The following is a 21,116-nucleotide window of genomic DNA, read 5'->3' on the forward strand; positions in this document are numbered from 1 at the left end:
AAAAGGTTATGACTAATACTAGCGTTCAAAGGAAACATAACTACTTCATGCTCAGCCACTTTAGGGTTTCCAAAAGTAAGGACTTCAAAAACAAACAGCTCATTCCTAGATGCATTCTTATGATAGGTATCACAGAAAATGCAGAAGCAGAGGACCAAGTTCTCTGCGTGTAAGGACAGGGGAAAAAATGTAGTAAATGGACTCATTTGTACAGTGCCTGGTTTCCATCTTTGTGGAAAGGAAATAGGTTTCTTGAGAATCTGTCACAATAAGCAGAGATTCCTGTTTCCCAAACACTACAGTGAACTGCTGAGCAGGGTTACTTCAACATTTTAAGATGAAAAACTTATTCTGTTGCATTGAGCCTCTGCTACACCAACCCACACCCAGGATCAGAAGCCTGTGCCAAATTTATTTTTATAAGCACATTACCCAGTGACATGACTGTGGCCACGCGCAGGATCATGGAAATGGGGTAGGAGGGGAGGAAGCAGCAGGTGTGTACAGCAAAAGGTTCTCCCCACCAGCATTTTCTCCTCACCTCCTCTCTGCCACTTAAACTCATTTTGTGCTAGCTTTTGAGTATTTAAAAACACCTTACCCACTAAAATAATGGCTATTATCAAAAAATGTTTCAGTGCTATGGACTGAATGTCTGTGTCCCACCCCAATCACATGTCGAAATCCTAACCCCTAAAATGATGGCATTAGGAGGTGTGGCCTTTGGGAGGTGACTGGGTCATGGTGGTGAAGCCTTCATGAATGCAATCTGGGCCCTTCTATGAGAGGCCCTGAAGAGTGCTCTGGCATCACTGCCACCATGCAATGACATAAGGAAAAAACGGCCATCTATGAGCCAGGGAGTGGGCCCTCGCCAGACACCAAATCCACCAGCGCCTTCATCTTGCACTCTGGGACTTCCAGAACTGTGAGAAATCCATTTCTATTGTTTATAAGCCACCCGGGCTATGCCGTTTTTTGTGACAGAAGCTCCAATGGACTAAAACAATCAGTGTCTTTAAACCTGAAGTGTATTTTCCTACTTCTGAACTAGTTTTTATATACTTGGAAAACATTTATGTTTGCTCTTATAGTTTCCAGATCTGGAGTTGAGAAATGAGGTGGTTCAGAACCTGAAGACAGAAGAAGGAAGGAGGAACATCTTCATCAGTGAAAACTTTGAATATCCGCAACATACTATGTCTGCCGTCTTTCAACTTTTGTTGACCTCCTTGGAACTCTACGGGCTCCAGAATGACGATGGAATACTAGTGAGCTACATACATGAAGTCAGTGGAACACAGATCAGCATGGTTTCAGTTCCTGGAGATTGAAACATCAAAATAAACAAGAAAGAAGGGCAGCCGAAGATGACTGTTTCCTGGATGGGCCTTCCAATGAAACCAGCCCAGCACCGTGGAAGACCTGGGCTCATAGGCACAGAGCAGAAGAGAGATGATGGAAGATGGTACCAAGGCCAGAAAATGGCACGAAGGGCCTAACATGTTAGAAGTGGGGAAATGGGCCAGGCATGGTGGCTCATACCTGTCATCCCAGCACTTTGGAAGGTCGAGGAGAGCAGATCACCTGAGGTCAGGAGTTTGAGATCAGCCTGGCCAACATGGTGAAACCCCATCTCTACTAAAAATACAAAAATGAGTCGAGTGTGGTGGCAGGTGCCTGTAGTCCCAGTTACTTTGGAGGCTGAGGCAGGAGAATCGCACCACTGCACTCCAACCTGGGAGACAGACAGACTCCATCTCAAAAAAAAAAAAAATGAATGAATATAACACAGTATACATATTGACAAGAAAGACAACAGGCATAGCTCACTGCTAACCCTACAATAGCACCCTGTATAAGCAAGCCCAGTGAGCTTGTGAAGAAGGGCTTGTCTGGGCATGGATACCTGAAGCATTGGTGCGAATGTACAAGATCTCACTCTTGGCCCCACGGATATGGTCGTTCTCCACCATGGTGAGGGTTACGGCCTTGACATAAACAGCGTACTGAGTCCACGGCTTCAGCCCATGCAGTAAGACACCAGGCTCCACGTCCTTGTTCTGGGGGAGGTCCACGTCCACCATGTTCCAGCTGTTGGAGCCACAGGCGTCCTGCCCATCATACTCTGTGACATTCTTAAAGGGTCTGAAAGACAATCAAGTTCAGAGAACGTTCGGGGCTCTGACATTCAAACGCTCAAAAACCTTCCCCAGAGGCCTAGCATGTCACACTCTCTATAATGGGAGGTTTAAAGAAACAATCAATTAGACTTTGACAGAAGAAGAAAAGGAAGCAATTGAACTCTGGGCTTCCCTAGTCGTGCACTACAGACTTGAATGCTCGGCCTCAGGAAGAGCCAGTTCAACAGTTACTGGGTTTCACTCGTGACTGCTCCTTAAGAACATATGCAAATACTATTTTTCTCTCTTCTGACTGCAGCATTTTTTCATCATTAAGAAAAAACAAGCACAGTTAATGCAAATATCAGATACTAATAAAAGGTAACTGTTGGAGAAAGAATGGTTTTCCTACAAACAGAAGTAGCCTCTAAAATTCAAATTGCTCATACACAATTCTGATGCTTAAGCATCTTAAAATATTCAAATACTTAGTTTCCAGATTGCCTTAGAAACTAGCATCAAGTCCTTAGTGAAATTACCAGCTGATATTGCCAAAGCATTGGTGCTACTATCAAAGGGAATATAGTATTTTACACAGATGCACGGTTGGGTAGATGTTTTACATTTATCAGATAGCTGCTGGCCACTGGCTTCTGAAACAAACATTAACAAAACCCTACCTGCTACCATGATGGGAGATCACGAGGGGCTCCGCTATGTACAAATCCTGAAAGCCTAATAATCCTAATACCCCCTTTCTTATCCATAGGACCCCAGCTCTAGAAGAAGAAAGAGTACAAGATGCCGTCATAAGGTGCCTCTGCTTTCTGCTCTTGGGAAGCCAGCTTGGCTTCCCAAGAGCAGAACTATGGGATTAAGATGGGACCCGGATAAGGGGGATGGCTAAGTAGATCAGGGTAGCCACCTGGATACAGGAGGCAGAGGAAGAACAGAGAGAGCTGCAGTTGGAAGGAATAAGCCTTGGCTGCTTAGGTGGGTCAATGTCATGTGGTCGCATAAGAAAAGCTCCCGACAGAGTCTGGGAGAAGTCACAAAAGGCTCAAGACATGAAGGCTGTTCTCTCTCCACTTTCCTTCACTTGTTTGGAAGGCTCATGACCTGGAGCGGAGTGCCTCAGCTTGGAGAGGCACACAGAGAGCAAGCAAGAGAGAGAGACGGGCATAAGATGAGCCATGGGTCACCTCAGGAGAGCCATGTGGCTGCAGGGTGTTCCTGGAGTAGGGCTAGTGGGTAAGGAGGCTGAAACAATATTTCAGGGAAGTCCCCCATCATAGATTATGAGTCTGGTCTGACCTAATTCTGGAAAAAAACAAGCTTTCCCCGCTTTGGGTTTATTTTATTCAAACATCTCTAATCACTTAATAAAGAATGACAGGCCTCAAAGCTAACACTTTCCCATTTGTGGCTGTCACTGGCTGTGACTCACATCACGGGGAGAGCCCAGTAGGGCGCATGAGATGAAGTGGGGATACTTGGCATGGCTCTCCCTGGGGACCCTGCTGACTCCCCACATTCAGCCAACCCATGCAAGGACCAGAAGACTGGCCTCTCCCACTCGCAGCCCTGTCAACAGAATGGCATCACCCAAAGCAGAAACTCACGCTTCCTTGTAGAAGACGGTGAAACTGATGAGATCCCTGTAGTCGGGGGGCCGGTACCGGTGCCAGGTTATGATGACGCGATTCTTCCACGTGGTGGTGGAGGTGAAATGCAGGACGTCACTTTCACCTGGAGCACGGAGGACATCCGTGAGTGACAGAGATTTATGTGTCTCTGAAAAGCACCTGTCTTGCTCAGCACTACTTCCCCCTTCCCCAAAGCTGGTTATATGTGCTAAGTTGCCTTCCAGACTTCGTAGGTGGCTTTCTCGTTTTCCACTAAGAACCCATACATTTCACTACGCAGAGCTCCAAGGGTTCCATTCTTTGTTTCGGGTCAATCAGTTGCACTGGCTACTTGCCCAGGGCCCTGGACATGAACCTGGGTTTCCTAACCTGAAAACAAGAGAGTGACTTCAGTGAACGAGATGAACTTAACTTTCTTTTCCATCCCTAAGATCCTGGCTACGAAAGGGGGCCTGGCAGAGTAAGGTTGAACCTTTAGGCTGCCCTGAATCTTCTCAGAGAGATGATGGTACCTGTTTTGCAGTTGAGGGTATCTGCCTGCTCCTGTACAACCAGTAAGGCCAGGGAAGAGACCACAGGTGTGCCACAGAAAGGAACTTTTCTTGGTCTAAACTTGGTATCAAACTGGAAAGACACAGGAACTCCTGTGAGGCCTCCAGTGAAGGCTGGCAAACAACAGGGCGGGGGGCACGAGTGGGGGCTGGATTAAGCAATGACAAAAAGATTTCACTTGGACAAGCTTAATGTGCTCTATGGGAAACAGACCTGGCTGGCAAGTATGGCAGGGAAGCTGTGCCAAGTCCCTCTCTTATTCCTTGGACCAAATTCAAACTTTGATAAGGACCAGGAAAAGACTGATGACTGCCTACCCTCGTGGCGACCCAAAGCTCTCTGACAAGCCGTTCTTTCGCCACCATATCTGCCTGAATCCCACTACGCACTCAAGAGGTGAAGCAGAGAGACTGAAGACAGGAAAAGAGCTAAGAAGTCTTTAGGGCAAAATGTGAGCAACTGAGACTGGAAAATGTCACAGTTCCTGCCGAAGCGTTATTTCTAAAGGAAACCATGATTTTGCTTTCAAAAGAAGAAAATAAATGGCTACTGTATTTATGACCTGACAGGTCAGACTGGCTAACTTGAAGGAGAAAAGCCCTCTAAAATGCTCTGACACGTCTGCTTTCAATATGGTCTGAACGGGAGGCAAGGCAGGGGTTTTGCAGGAACACGGTAGGCAGGGGGAGGGAGGCAGCGCTGGCCGTAAGCCTGCTGTCCAGCCCTCGGCCAGCAGGCTTCCCTCTAAGATCCCCCAGAGCAATGAATGTCACCAGGTAAATCCAGACACCAGCAAAACAGGCCAAAGCCAAACACACATCAGTTCCAATTTGCCTTCCTGCATGTGTGTCTGTGCACACACACGCACCAATCACTCTTCATCATACAAATTACATTTTTTCTAATACCCTTCCCTTATTAAAAGCCAAAGGTGAAGAGACGATTTACTTTTATAACCCTATCCAACCAAAGAGCCGCACCGTTCTCAGCGGTCGTATTCTACACAGGGTTAGACAAGAAACACATGCACTGCCGTATCTCTGGTATGAGACCTTAAAGTTTTATAACCAGTACAAGGCTGTTCTTACATTGTTCTAAATTTAAAAAGCATTATCGACTCAGGGATGTAGGCTTGCTCAGTCTTTTTCACATTGAGATGGGAGAAAAGAGGCAGCTGAGTGTAAGGGACAGGATACCCGTGGCCCACAGGGGCTCAGGGTCCCCTCCACCCCACAGGCCTGGACTTTTCCTGCTGTGGAAGGGGGAAGATAGAGCTCACAGGGCTGAAGCACACTGGCTCGTCCCTGAAAAATAATTTGACTGGGTATGGTGGCTGACGCCTGTAATCCCAGCATTTTGGGAGGCTGAGGCAGGTGGATCACTTGAGGTCAGGAGTTTGAGACCAGCCTGGCCAACATGGTGAAATGGTGTCTCTACTAAAAATATAAAAATTAGCTAGGCATGGTGGCTTTAGGCATCTGTAATCCCAGCTACTCAGGAGGCTGAGGCATGAGAATCGCTTGAACCCAGGAGTTGGAGGTTACAGTGAGCCAAGATCATGCCATTGCTCCCCAGCCTGGGTGACACAGCGAGACTCCATTTCAAAAAAAAAAAAAAAAAAAATAGAAATAATCTAACTGTGCACCTGTGTATAAAAGGACATTTAATTGTGCATTCTATAAGCAGCCTTCACAGTTTGAGAACCTACTTATATACACACTCACACAGACGCACAGAATTTATAAACATGCATACATCATGTATCTGCCCACTACTGATTTTGAAGACATGTAAGTAGGAGCAAAGTGATCCAGTGGTCCCCCAAGTGAAACACGGAGGGGCCGCAGAGGAAAGCTGCCGTCACACAGGGAGGAGGGCCTGCTGTGATCATAATGGTGGGGCCCACGGTGTTTTGGATGCTGTCACTCACAGGAGGCTCTCTCTCCATTGTTCCTGGTGTTTATGTCCCCTTTGTTTTGGCGCCCTTTAGTCCCCGTCACTTCTTCCATGCGGTAAATTTCGGAAACACACAGTTTGGGATTGAAAGCAAAGTACATCTTCCCCGAACGGATGGTCAGGTTCTGGTGGTCCCAGTCCCATAGCTGCTGCAAATTCTGGTTGTCGAGGACATAGAAGGAGTAATTCCTATAAGCACAGAAATCAATGTTAGTGCACCTGCCCTTGGCCACAGTCCCCTCTAGCCTGCTGGCCACATAACACAGGTCCTCCTTATAACCTACTCCATAATGCATTTCCTTTGCCAATAAGAGGTTTGGTTATTAACACTAAAGGAGAACAGATAATTGTTGTTAACAATGGCAACAGCATGATTCAAGGACAACATATTGAAATCGATAAGACACTAATTAATTTTATGACCTCTATTACCATCAACTAATGCTTCTTGTACGAGAAGATGTTACTAGAATCATTCCCGAGAAATGCCTTTGGTTATTTTTCTCAGCCAAGTATGCACAAGGTGCTTGACAGCTGTGCATGGGAGGACAGATATGCTCTGCTACCCAACCAGAACAGCTTACACATTTGCAGTAAAGTCTCCCATTATCCATGGAAGCAAATCCTGCCGAGGCCCAATCAGCAGCATGATGGGATAGGAGATAGCATGTGATAGGGAGACAGGCTTGTTGGGGGTCAACCCTGGGCCTTCTCCCTCCTCCTGATTCATCTTTCACTCTGAGGAGTCCCAGCTCCAGTCCCTGGAGAAGGTGCAGGGGAGGAGGAACAGCCGCCAATGGGCAGTGCCCTCAGGCCTTCCGTGCAGACAAGAGGAGTCGGTGTCCAACACAGTGGTTCTCCAAGTTTAGTGTGCACAAAGTTTGTTTGCAAAGTGCTGGGCCCCACCCCCAGAGCTTCTGCTTCAGCTGGGGTGGGCTGAGAATCTGCATTTATCACAAATGCTAGGTGGTGCTGACCCCTGCTGTGGTCCCCGGACCACAAGTGGAAACCCTGGACCACACGTGCTGACCCCTGCTGTGGTCCCCGGATCACACCGATCTAGGATAGGCTGAGTTCCAGTGAGAAGCTGGAGGACCAAAGCCCACCAAACCAGACGTGGCTTCTGCCCCAGAGGGTGTGCACACAAGCAGCGTATCCAATCAGCACGGGAAGCAGTTCTATGTGGCTCCCCAGGTGGCAAAAGCCTATCCCTGGGGAGGCAAGAAAGCAGACAGCTACAGCTTGGGTCTGGAGAAAGATCCCTGCAGTGGGCCTTTCTCTCTGGCTTCCCTAGGAAGCCAGCAGACAATGCCAGGGTGGGCAGTCTGAGTCCTCTGTGCTGATGGGCGTGATCTCCATGGACCGGGAATCCTTCCTTTCCTCTTCCTGCTCCCCTTCTTACTAAGTTTAGGCATCAGTGCAGTACTTTGAGTGATTGCTAAGATACACTAGCAGATCTAATGCATAAACACACAAAGGAAAACAGACCTCAGCCCTCCCTGCAGAGTCAGGACAAAACAGAACCCCTAAGCCTTCCTCTGTCCCAGAAGCTGTGTCCACTGGGGATCTCTATGTACCTGGTGAGGGTCTTCATTTACACCCAAACCAGGATCTCTAACCAGCTGGTCAGTCCTCAGCCTGACCCTCATTTAGAGTGAAGCACGTCATGGCTGCAATGCTGCCAAGCAGCCCTGTGACATTTTCCTGAACATTCACAAAGGGAGGTCAGCCCAGGAGGGAGTTCAGAGACTGGGACCCAGGACCAAAAATGCCCTCAATGAGCTGTGCAGCCATGTGCAGGCCCCTTAGTGCTATTTGTAGCCCTGATTACTCCCTCGTAGGACAACCAGGGGAATGCACAGTTGACATCTAAGCTCCCTGTCTACTTTCAGAATGCCCAGAAGGAGTCGCAGAGCTGCCATGGAATCCATTCCGCAAGCCTGGAGCCCAGCCTTCCCTGAGCACTGGGCTCTCTGTCCACACAAGTGCTAGGGGTGGAGGTGGGAGTCCTGGCAGCACAGGGGTGCAGTGAACACACAAGTGAGTCAAAAGACAGCACCTCTGAAGCTAAGTCCAGCTCCTCACAAGCCCATCTTTTAGGCCTCTGGACGCGTTAGCGGCCACCAAACCAGTAGCAAAAACTTGCGAACAATCATTTCTTTTCAGTAAGGGCTCACTCCCAAACACACAGATACCCTGGAAAAGCAGCTAAGACATCGTCCAAATGACCCCAGATCTGCTCAATGCAACGCAAGGCATGTTTCCGGGGATTGGTGGCGGTGGGGGGCAGTGCTGAGATACGGCCCAGTTAGCTCTACTGTTGCTGGGGGTAGGTCCCTTCAGGCCTGCTCTTTCCCAGTACCAGGTTGCAGGTGACTCTGCTGGAGGTCAGAAGGGCTCCGTGCAGTCATATAACTGAAGGAGGGATGGGGCAGAAATGGATGTGTCCTATCATAAACCCATTCTTGCTCATGGAGTTTCTCCAACTCCAAAAGACACTTTGCAGTGATGTACCCCAAGTGTCAGGCCACTTCCAGGTACCTGAGTTAGTGTTAGGGGACAAAATCTCCTTGTTGGTAAGGAAACCTCTGGGCTGCCGGTAAGGACCAGTTAATCGGGCCACACTTCCACCTATGTCCAGAACGAGGCCTCTTTCAGTAAACTAACTTCACTAGCAGGGAACAAAACCACCCTGAAAATATCTTCTGAACAAAACATTCTTCTCCCCATGGGAGGAAGCATGAATTATAAATCAGGAATTTGACAAATGAATGGCAAGCACACTGAAATTCTGTGTATCTGATTAATCACTTTGAAAAGCAAGATTATCTTTTTACAGTAAACACAAACATTTTTTACAATCATTGAAGAGGCTGGGAGCCAGGATACCAATATCAATAAAACCCAGGCATCATGGAGCCTGTGGAAGCTAAAGAAAAATAAAAATAAAACCCTTGTCAAAATAATCATCAAGCCATTCATGAGCTGCCTGTCAATACCACGCTTGTTTTTCCAGCCGCAGCTTGAGGCCAGGCTCCCCACTACATTCCTTCCATGATTAGGTGAGAATTAAGAGATGGTAAAAGACAGAGACTTGTCTGCACATCTTCAAAATATGCATACACTAAAGTTATCATTGTTTCCTAAAGGAAATGACTACTTAGGTAAATTAATTCAGTAAATGTGATTTCCTAATCGTTTCTAAGCTTACTGCCTTTACATTCAAGGAATACTTTTAAAAATAAAGTTGTTTTTTTTTTTTTTGAGACATGGTCTCACTCTGTCACCCAGGCTGGAATCCAGCACCGCAATGACAGATCACTGAAGCCTCGACCTGCCAGGCTCAAGCTACCCTTCTACCTCAGACGTCCAAGTAGCTGGGACCACAGGTATGTTCCCATCATGCTCAGTTAATGTTTTTGTTTTTTTAATTTTTTTTGTTTGTTTGTTTTTAAGAGATGGGATCTCACTATGTTGCCCTGGTTTGTCTTGAACTCCTGGACTCAAGCAATCCCTTGCCTCAGTTTTCCAAAGTGCTGGGATTACAGTTGCGAGCCACTGTGCCTGACCAGTTACTTATTTTTCTTTAGCTTTCATATGCTCTATGATATCCAGATTTTATTGTTATTGGTATCCTGGTTCTCAGCCTTCACTATGTTGTTAAAAAAAAAAAAAAGAGCCGGACGCGGTGGCTCAAGCCTGTAATCCCAGCACTTTGGGAGGCTGAGGCGGGTGGATCACGAGGTCAAGAGATCGAGACCATCCTGGTCAACATGGTGAAACCCCATCTCTACTAAAGATACAAAAAATTAGCTGGGCATGGTGGCACGTGCCTGTAATCCCAGCTACTCAGGAGGCTGAGGCAGGAGAATTGCTTGAATCCAGGAGGCGGAGGTTGCGGTGAGCCAAGATCGCACCCTTGCACTCCAGCCTGCTCCAGCCTGGGTAACAAGAGCGAAACTCCGTCTCAAAAAAAAAAAAAAAAAAAGTTTGTTTCTACACTTGGGTAGGCCCTATTTCCCAATCTGTAGCCCAATCAGGATGGGAGCAGTTAGTTATCTTCCTGAGGGCGTCTCTATGTTATCTCTGTAGATATTTGAAGATAGCCCCAGGTACAGGGTTCAGAGCATTCCGACCGGGAACCCAAAGGTCAGGTCTGAGCCTCACCTCTAGCACTTACTGAGGAACAACTCTGGGCAAAAGATTTATTCATCTCTCCCAGGCTGGAGTCTCTCAGCTGCAAACTGGGGATGTTTTCCCTGCTTTTCTGGCCCTGAGGCCACACAGAAGAATTGGATGGGCTAAACATAAAAGGATACCGTGAGCTTTTAATCACCCCACAAAGGTGCAGGATGACCTGTGCTACTCTCTGAAGTGAGAAAGTCCCCTGGAACAAAGTCTCAGAACAGAAAGGTTCTGTGCCTTGATAAACGGAGCTGAACCCGAGGTCTCCAGCCTACAGAGGTAGGAAGGGACAGTTTCCCTATTTTTAGTGCTTGCTGACATATTGAAAACAATTCTGCAATTATACAAACACTCATTCCAGTTCCTTTCTCAGAAGAGAAAATTGCCTCTTCACGGCTGTCTCTAGGGGGCATCAGAGCCCAGCACACAGGCTGTCGTCAGCAACAGAGCCATCTGCAACTGAGTGGCCTTTGTTGCCTTTCTGCAGATGCTCCCACCAACCCATTCGCAAACAGGCTGGTTTATATCACATCCATTCTCCCCTGAATCCAACATTTATATCAACCTTAGGGATTCACCAAGGGTGGGAATGTCTATCCAGGTGGAACCAGGCACCATAGAGGTACCCAGAAACTGTTCCTTTGTTAGGTGTTTCTTAAAAATAGCTTTGCTTCTGAAGTATAATCTACCTATCAAAAATCTACCCATCATTCCATGAGCTTCAGTAAATTCACACAACTGTGCAACCATCAACACTACTCAGTTTCAGAACATTTCCATCACCCAAGAGTTCCCTCATTCCCAATGATAGTCAATCTCCACTTCTAACCCCTGGTCTGCTTTCTGTCTCCATAGTTTTGCCTTTTCCACAAATTACGTGTTAATGAGTCATACAATACATAGGCTTTTGTGTCTGGATTTTTTATTTTCACTTAGCCTAATGTTCACCCATGTGTTCACCCATGTGTCATACTTCACGCCTTTTTATTGTTGAGTAGTCAGTTGTCCTTTGGGCCACATTTTGTTTATCCACTTATCTGTTTATCCATTCATCTGTTGATTAACATTTGAATGGTTTCCAGTGGGCCTTGTTTTTGGCCTGGTGGTTGGGGGAGGGCAGGCTATTATGAGTAATATTGCTATGAACATTCATACACAAGTCTTGTGTGGACATGTCTTCATTTCTATTGGGTAGATCCTGGAATTGCTGGGTCACAGGGTTGTCCCAGTGAGAGTGGCCATGTTTCAGCCTCACCTCAGAGCTCCAAGAAGGAATTCCAAAGATTGTGTGTGTTGCAAAGTCAAGTGGTAGGGACCAAAGCAGAGCAGCACGGAAGTCGACCTGCGAATTTCAATTCTTTTAACTCACCACCCTCCGTCTACTTTTTCCTTCTTCTTTTCAAGGCAGCAATCCTTGGTAGTACCAAAGAATGTGAAACGTGAAATGTTCACTCCTTAGTTATCGGATGCCATCAGGAAACAAGGTTGTCCAAACAAGGGGATTTTCCAGATAGTGGAAATATTCTCTTATTCGAGAGCTTAAAAATTAGCTATTTTATAAAAATCATGTACATGTGGATTACAAAACCTGTTTCCTTTGTAAACAGCAGAGAGGCCTTGATTGTCTTAACGTCTACGGTCATTACTCTAGAAATACACCCCAGTGGTGTCCTTGAGGAAACCACAGCTATTGCTTTTACAAGTGGGTTACAAAATCAGCTCACGCTGAGTGTGATATAAAAGTAAACAGGCTCTGAGTGAAGAGTAAGAGTTCTACTCTAGGTTAAATGCTTGAATTTTCTGTTCTGGATGGCTCAAAAGACTTTTTGAGGGATCTCAGTGACATTTTGGAAAGCCACAGTTGCCAGAGTTGAAGGATCTTTGTACCTTGAATTGTTCTGTTCTCCATCAAAAACAAAAGGCTACAGAACTTTCATCCTATTGAACCAAATGGAGACACTTATTTATGTTACCATTGACTATAAAAGAGGTTTAAGAAGGCCAGGCACAGCAGCTCATGCCTGTAATCCCAGCACTTTGGGAGGCTGAAACAGGCGGATCACGAGGTTAGGAGTGCAAGACCAGCCTGACCAACATAGTGAAACCCTGTCTCTACTAAAAATACAAAAATTAGCTGGGCGTGGTGGCGCACACCTGTAATCCCAGCTACTTGGGGAGGCTGAGGCAGGAGAATCACTTGAACCCAGGAGGCACAGGTTGCAGTGAGCCGAGATCACGCCACTGCACTCCAGCCTGGGCAATAAGAGCTAAACTCTGCCTCAAAAAAAAAAAAAAAAAGAGGTTCAAGAAAATAGTATGACATACGTAACAACATGGGTGAACCTCTAAAACATTAGGCAGCAGTGTGAGGAGAAAATATTTAGAAAAAAACCCATCAAAGTGCTTTGAGCTTTGCACATGAAGAAATGAAGGGATAAAGCAGTGGTTTCTAATCACTGCTGCCTGCTGAAGGGCCTAGGGATCTTTAGATGAGCACTGATGCCCAGATCCTAGCCCCAAATACTCCTATTGAATTGGGGTCGGGGTGCCTCCTTGGACATCAGATTTCTCAACCCCATCCCCGCCCACACTCCCAATGATTCTGTAATGTGTAGCCAAGTTTGAGAAACACTAGGATAAAAGCTATCTTGGCTTAAACCAAAGCATACCGGAATAAAAACTGCAGACAGCCCTGCTAACGCTCCTCTATTCAAAAGCCTTGAATACATTCCATGGTCTACCTAAATTATAACCCTCTACACCTGGGTACACAACAGCTCAGGTAACTCTAGTGCCACCCACCTCTCCAGCATTAGTTGCCCAACAGGCCGCAGGATGCCCCAACTCATTGCCTTTGCACCTGCCACCCTACCTGGAATTGCCTTTCTTCACTTCAACCCTCTGCTTTCCCCAAGCTTTTCCTGAAAGGCTTCAAGGCCCATCTCAAACGCCACCCTTGTCAGAAGCCTGTCTGATCTTCTCAGTCAGATATCTGGCTCTTCTCCATGCCTAGGGCACATTTCTTTCTTTCCCTTGTATCACTGTGCCAGTTCTACTTTGCGCTGCTGATGTTTATCTGTCTAGCGTATTCCATTCTTCTCTTTTTCCCTCTGAATCTTCCCTCCTTGCAGAAGTGAGGGCAGCCAGTGAAGGAGCCAGACATAACTCTGTCCCTGAGTCTAAGGAGAAATGAAGAGCTGAGCTGCTGCTGCTGGTCACACCTGAAGCAAACAGGGCTCTTGAGGAGCTCATCATCATGAAGACGGGCTATACCTTTTTGATCATGGGCCAGGAAGGGAGGGTGAGAGAAAACAGCTCCCATCAAGAGGTAAAAGATTCTTAAGAGCCCTAACTCAAGAGAGAGCCTCTGAGAAACGGCATGCAGGAATGGAAGGCTGGAGCCAACATCCTTGGGGCTGCTGGGCTACTAGGGAGCAGCAGCAGGGAAAACCCAAGGCTCACTTGCCCTTCCCCTGGAGGCCAGGGGCCCAAGCTTACCTGGAAAGCCTCCCAAACACCTGAGTGGAAAGCACGCATCCTTAAAAAGACTTTGCTGATACTTCAGGTTTTATGCAAGTTTCAGATAATGAGAAAGACATCACAAATATTTTTGCAAATACAAATCAGGCTTTAATTTCTAGCTACATTTAAGTGCATAATACTTAGATGACACTCCATGAAAAGGTAATCACATAATAATTCCTAATAGAAATTAATTAAACTCTCAGCATTCACCTCTATGTCTATCATTTGCTTAGTATGGGGAAAAAAAGGTATATCCTTAAGCAACAGGAATATCTGACAGCTACCAATCACAGACACCCAGGATTCCAGAAACACAGAACTACTTAGTTAAAAAAAAAAAAAAGCAGAGAAAAAAATTATTTAAAAATTTAATACAACAAAAATCATCATCACCTTAAAGTGGTAGCACCTCAGCTTGCCAGGTAAGTGACTGAGAGGCTGGGGCTGGGTGTAGTGGCAACCTCCTTCAGTTTGCAATGAGAAAGAAGTTTTTCAAGGATTGGTGTTCTCAGTGGGGACGACACTGTGCTTTTCAAGCATGGAATGAAGAGCTGCCACCTCTCGTTAGCTGTCTCAGATGATGGAATTTTAAGAATTTAAGACTGACCAAGAGTTCGTCTGAGAAAAACAGGGAGGCTATAAAGAAACCCTTATGCAGTAACTTTATCCAGTCGGGGCAGATAAATCAGCAAGGACAACCTTTCCCATGACCTTTTTGCCTCAAATTATTTCCCCAAATTCTCTTTAGAACGAATTCACTCCTTAACTGATAACTCCTTTTATTTCAAAGCATTCGCTTAAAGCCAGGCAAGAGCTGTATTTAAAAGGGAGAGTTTCAAGAGAAAAGTCCATATGCAAAGGGACACAGGTTGGCGGCTGGAAAGCAATTGCGCATGCAATGAGCACTAGCTTCCCTCCTCCAGTGAAAAGCCCACAGTTATTTTAAACCCCCTATCACAAAGCGGGCCTGTGCCAAAGCAAAAATTCTATCAATAGCGCAAATCCTATAAACGAATCAATACAAATAATCTTGTGAACCCAGATTTCTTTATAACAAAACAAACCATCCATGTGCCTCCAATGCTCTCAGTTCAAATACTTTAAAAGATGGAGTAGCCGTGCGTAGGTAGTGGAGTACAGCATGCAGAGGCAGATGAGGGTCAGGCGAACGATGATTTCACAGGGAGGTGAGCACTCCAGACCGACTGCTGTCACCCTTGGCAGAAAAACCCCCCGCTGCCGTCTCACTGGTCACAGTCAGACACACAACCCTTGCCTAATGAGGCATAATCCAGTAAGGGTGAGAACCTCTCTGTTTTCCAAAACAGAGAATCATGACTCTACCCAAGACCCACTGGAGCAGCATGGGCAACACTGCAGCTTCTTTTGTTTAACAAGGCAGGGAGGGCTCTGCCCTCAGCAATACAATTTTACAAGCACGCTGCTCACTTTGTAATAGGAGAATGTCCACTCATGAAATGTGGGGCACTTACCCTTCTAGCTGGTCCTCTCCTAAGATGAGGCGAAGGTTTTTTAGGAAGGACAAGGAGACCAAGGCATGGGAATGGCGGATCTTCACGTAGCCCGTCACCACCTCGATGAGCCCCATGAAGTTCTCCAGTTCTGAAGCAATGTTATCTGCATTGACAGGGGGTCGTGTCACTGCGTGCTCACTTGCTGTGAGGGTGACATACTTGGATTCTTAGAAACACATGTGAGAACAATTCAATGGCAGGTGCCCCCTGAGATATTCAGGCTCCCAGCACAGGACTGGCCATTCCCAGACAAAAACAGCTTCCCTGGCTTGACTCTCAACAACCACTCAGGAACAAGGCCTCCCACGCAGGGGAAGCAAGTTTCTAGGAGGCTGGGGGATACTGCAGCTCCCAAGCTGATTAACAAAATATAAAATCAGGCCGAGTGCGGTGACTCACCACTTGTAATCCCAGCACTTTAGGAGGCAAAGGCTAGCAAATCACGAGGTCAGGAGTTCAAGATCAGCCTGTCCAATATGGTGAAACCCCGTTTCTACTAAAAAATACAAAAATTAGCCAGGCGTGATGGCACACATCTTGGGTTCCAGCTACTCAGGAAGCTGAGGCAGGAGAACCACCTGAACCTGGGAGGTGAAGGTTGCAGTGAGCAGAGATTATGCCACTGCACTCTAGCCTGGGCGACACAGCGAGACCCCAGCTCAAAAAAGAAAAAGTAAGTAAAATCATAAATACAAGACTGCCAGTTACCTAAGGCTGACAAATGTAGGGAACGTCTTTTAATATGCTCTGTCAAAAGACAGTATGGCCTCCACAGTACAAGGGCATGACTAAATCAACATTTTCTCCGTCTCATTAGGAACTGCCTTTGCTGCCTTTATAATTCCTAAGATACAGGGGTCTATATTTAAAGGTTCCTTTTTACTACAACTAGAAGAAAATATACCAAAATGTTAACAATAGCTATCTGTGGGTGATTTTTAAAAATTATTTTCTGCATTGCTAAGTTTAAAACTAGAAAATAGTTGGAAAAATAGTTGCTAATACAGATGTACAAACATAATATGTAAGCAACAGGTTTCCTTTCATCTTGTTTAGGCTACCTTTTTCTCATAGTAAATTTAAAAAAACTCAGTTCAACTAATGCCAAAATTATAATGAAGACTATAATAAGTGGGGTTGGTTCAATTAATGAGATTTTACTGTATATGATTTCTAAAGATGTGTTTAATAAAAGGCTCTATTTTGTTTTGAACTGATAAAAATAAAATAATTAAGGGTACTAAAGGATAAAGCCCTACATCTAATTTAATTTAATGGCTTTCCAATAAAAATTAAAGGGAAATTCAAGTTAGAAAGATGAGAGGTTGTGTGCAGCTGATGTTTTAAGGAAGAGATCCTAAATTTTAAATGTGGGGCAGGAAGCATGCCTCTTACTCAAGATCAGGAAATCTCCCCTCTAATGAGATCTCTTATCGTCCTAAATCCAATCTATTTCCTGCATTGGACATAAACCGGAAGACACACTTCATCATCATGTATGAATATGTACCAATTCTTTCATAAATGATACTTCTCCATGGATTTAATTCACAGATTAAAATTTTATCTTCAGGACAGGAAGATAAAAGAGTTTAGGCACTCAAAAGGTATGCTCTAGGGATAAGCAAATTAAAAGTACAAGAGGAAATGCAGACACAGCAAAAAGAATTAAACTTCGGAAGTACCATGAGAGTAAGGAAGCCCTAGAGAGGAAGGAACAGAATTATCTTCATCGTGGAGAGATGGGAGTGGGTGGTGGTGTGAAGAACAATATGAGATATCAAAGAATTCAGAAGAACTAAGCAAAAACTTGTTTCTGTCCTTTCTAAACCTTAAGAATACAATTTACATTAACAAATATGAAGGAAAAGCAAATTATCAGAATAAATTAGTCATTTTCCCCCTCAAACTGTAAAAAAATTCTTCATGAAAAGATTTCCCCAAAAAATTCCTGTCAACCTCAAGTCCTTTTTACTCTATTTATTCTAGCTTATAAAACTACCAGTACCTTGACCAAGTGATCCCACTGGCAGAGAATTTAAGGCACTGTTATTAGAAGCCCTTGGCAATTAAAAATCAGAAGTGAAAAGATTTTTAAAATTAGCCATGGCTGGGCATTGTGGCGCATGCCTGTAATCCGAGGTGGGTGGATCACAAGATCAAGAGATCGAGATCATCCTGGCTGACATGGTGAAAACCCCATCTCTACAAAAATACAAAAATTAGCTGGGTGTGGTGGAGCACACCTGTAGTCCCAGCTACGCGGGAGGCTGAGGCAGGAGAATCACTTGAATCCGTGAGGCCGAGGTTGCAGTGAGCCGAGATCATGCCCGTGCACTCCAGCCTGGGTGACACAACAAGATTTTGTTTAAAAAAAAAAAAAAATTAGCCAGGCATGGTGGTGAGTGCCTGCGGTCACAGCAACATGGGAAGCCGAGGCTGAAGGACTGTTTGAGACCAGGAGTTCCAGGTTACAGTGAGCTATGACTGTGCCACTGGACTCTAGTCTGGGTAACACAGTGAGACCATGTCTCAAGAAAAGCCCAAAAAACACACACACAAAAAACAAAGAAGTGGAGATCACAGGCTAAGTCAGTGGGAAACCCTTTGCATAATCCAGCTTAGAAGCAACTTACCAGGAATGCCATCTACTGCAAATAAAGATCATTGTACACAGGTGAGACTGAAGCTTTATGTACACAATGACACATACTTGTATCCTTTGTCACTCACAAGTAAATTTGGAAATCTAGCACTCTTTTGGACTTCATAAAATTTTAACGTGGTATCACTAAACTTCCCTTAGTCTTCTCACTAAATTCAAGTAATCAAAACTCTTCAGGCTTGAAAGATGTGTGGATTTGGATACAGCTGGTCTCTGCTGAGTCATACCTCTGATCCAATGGTGTCTTCTGGGGTATGTATGTGTCAGGGCTTGCCTCTCCTATGCATGATGTGACTAACAGAGAGATGAGTGATGACCCTCTTTACAGGAAGAAAGGATGTGCCAATGGCTAAAAAAACACTGCCTTTCAATCTGTTTTTATCTTTGAGGAGAAACTCAAAGAAGAGACATCATGCACGAGGCTTACACACCACGTTGTTTATCGAAGCCCATATTTTAGTGGTGACTCACGTTCGGGAGCATGAAAAGCATCAACAAAAGAAAGCCATAAGATCTAGCCATTTTTCCAGTGGGATGGAATACTTACTCCCTCGTCGGATGTTAATGAGCAAATTGCCCTTGAAGATGGTGCATCCTTGAAGCATCTGAGCAGAAGTAACGGAATCAATGGACTTTGCCATCTGTTCATCACAGACCTTGGGGCAAGGACCTTTACAAGGGATGCACTGCATGCTGTTGGAAGGAAAAAAACACCACAATCAAAAACACACAGAATTGAGTCTGTCTTCTTGCATTACAAAAATCCTAAGGATATGCTTTTTAGTTGTTATCACAACACGCATTAGGGAAAGGAACTGTTCTGAAGTGCATGTTGTCACATGGTATCTCATCCTCAAGCCCACCTAAGATAAGCCACTCAAATTGCAACCAAAAGGAGAAACAGCCTACAAAGGAAGAGTGTGCTGCTTGCTTCCAGACAAAATACATGATGCATCCTCAAGGCATTTGTGTATCATAGGCTGCTGACTGGTGAGCCAGCTGGTTCCATGTGGGAGAGAGAATGTTGCAGAAAGGAAGCTCTGGGGGTTCTGAAGGAAAACAGAGCTGCTTTCTGATATTGTGACGCTGGCCTGTGCACTTGGGGGAGTAGCTAGGAGAGATGATAGGGACAGCAAAGGGACTGTCGTGTGTTTGCCTAAGGGGAGCCTAGCTCCTGAAGTCCGTGTTTCGGCAAAGCCCAGTGCAGGATGCCAAAAGGCATGTGATATAGCACAGAACCATTATTTTCTTGCTAAAGCACAACTGAAATTATTTCTTGACAGTGTTTTGCAGAAACTTGTAAATTGATCCAAATGTTGTTTGCGCTGCATACACAATAAAAGCAAGGGATTTCCATTACTTTGTAATGAGCTCTTGTTTCAAATGCTATCCTGAACATGCCACAAACCACCAAGAGTCAGGGACAAGTAAGACTGGCACTTTCCCTGCTTACCTACCAGTATTTAGGAAGTAGCAGACAAAATGCTAACCCAGCAGCTGAACCTTTGGCATCTGTAGTTATATATAGAACAAGGGTCAGAAAGTTGGATCAATTTCCAAACGAGACAAATGACATGACCTTATGCAATGCGTATTAGGATGGTAAGTTGTGGAGCCATTATATGTACATTATTGCTCTTAAATCATCTCTTAAATTTCATGAAGAGAAGTAAAAACATTCAAGAAAAACAGTGTGAGGTATAGCTCTTTATATTAATTTCCCTTCCCTCTACCCATGAATGTTATTTTGTATCTAAGACGAAGATGTAGGGTTCTGTTTTGTTTAAAAGCTAATAGGTAAACAAAACTTCTCTGATATTTTCCTATCGTGTGTTGAGGAGAGTGGGGGTCATTGCTTCCAAAGGGCCCGCAGGGACTGGAACCACCCACAGACGGGGACAGCCCTCCTTTCTCTACCATCACAGTCAACATTGTCATCTCTAGGCTGGGTCTGGGCTTCCTTCAGCAATTTTTTACTTGGTCTCCTGTTGTTTCTAATTTACCTACATACCCTATAAACCCCCACTCTCCCTTTAAAATACATCTTATTTTTAAATAACTATAGAGTCACAAAAAGCTGCAAAGATTTACAAAGTTACAGAAAGGTCCCACATAGCCTTCACCGAATTTCCTCCAATGGTTACTACACCTTACACAATGATAATGCAGTATCAAACCTGGAAATTAACACTGCGTGCCTGTGTGTGTGTGCGTGCGTATGTTGCACTGTGTCACTGATCACTTGTGTAGATTTGTGTAATCACAAATACAATCAAGATACAGAACTATTCCATCACGACAAAGCTCTCCCTGACAACACCTCTTCATAATCACTGCCCCCCACCAATCCAGTCCCCAGTGTCCCTAACATCTGGCAATCACTAATCTGTTCTCCATTTCTGTAATCTGTCATTTTCTCTCTTTCTTTTTTTTGAGACAGGGTCTCACTCCACCCCTTGGGTTCAAGTGATTCTCCTGCCTCAGCCTTTGTAGTAGTGGGAACTACAGGTTCCCACCACCATGCCCGACTAATTTTTGTTTTTGCTTTTGTTTTTGAGACAAGAGTCTTGCTCTGTCACCCAGGCTGGAGTGCAGTGGCACCATCTTGGCTCACTGCATCTTCCACCCACCAGGGTTCAAGTGATTCTCCTGCCTCAGCCTCTGGAGTAGTGGGAATTACAGGTTCCCGCCACCATGCTTGACTAATTCTTGTATTTCTTTTTCCTTTTCTTTTTCTTTTTCTATTTATTTATTTATTTATTTATTTTGAGACAAGAGTCTTGCTCTGTCACCCAGGCTGGAGTGCACTGGGCACCATCTTGGCTCATGGCATCCTCCACCCTCCAGGGTTCAAGTGATTCTCCTGCTTCAGCCTCCTGAGTAGCTGTGACTATAGGCACCCATCAGCACATCCTATTAATTTTTGTAT

General features: G+C 45.1%; 1 protein-coding gene across 3 annotated transcripts in view; it reads right to left on the reverse strand.

Moving 5' to 3' along the window:
* The window catches only part of IGF1R (insulin like growth factor 1 receptor), a 313,961-nt gene that overhangs the window by 46,514 nt on the left and 246,331 nt on the right, over window positions 1–21,116 (reverse strand). For all 3 annotated transcript variants that reach the window (XM_003940530.4, XM_074400083.1, XM_010351229.3), the window contains 5 exons: window positions 18,735–18,880; window positions 15,481–15,625; window positions 6,252–6,466; window positions 3,746–3,872; window positions 1,910–2,148 (listed from right to left, as the gene is read on the reverse strand). In XM_003940530.4, coding sequence (XP_003940579.3) covers window positions 1,910–2,148; window positions 3,746–3,872; window positions 6,252–6,466; window positions 15,481–15,625; window positions 18,735–18,880 — 872 coding nt within the window. The remainder of the gene's footprint in view (window positions 1–1,909; window positions 2,149–3,745; window positions 3,873–6,251; window positions 6,467–15,480; window positions 15,626–18,734; window positions 18,881–21,116) is intronic.

Source organism: Saimiri boliviensis, chromosome 5, assembly GCF_048565385.1.
Source record: "Saimiri boliviensis isolate mSaiBol1 chromosome 5, mSaiBol1.pri, whole genome shotgun sequence".
In the NCBI taxonomy this organism is placed as follows: domain Eukaryota; kingdom Metazoa; phylum Chordata; class Mammalia; order Primates; family Cebidae; genus Saimiri; species Saimiri boliviensis.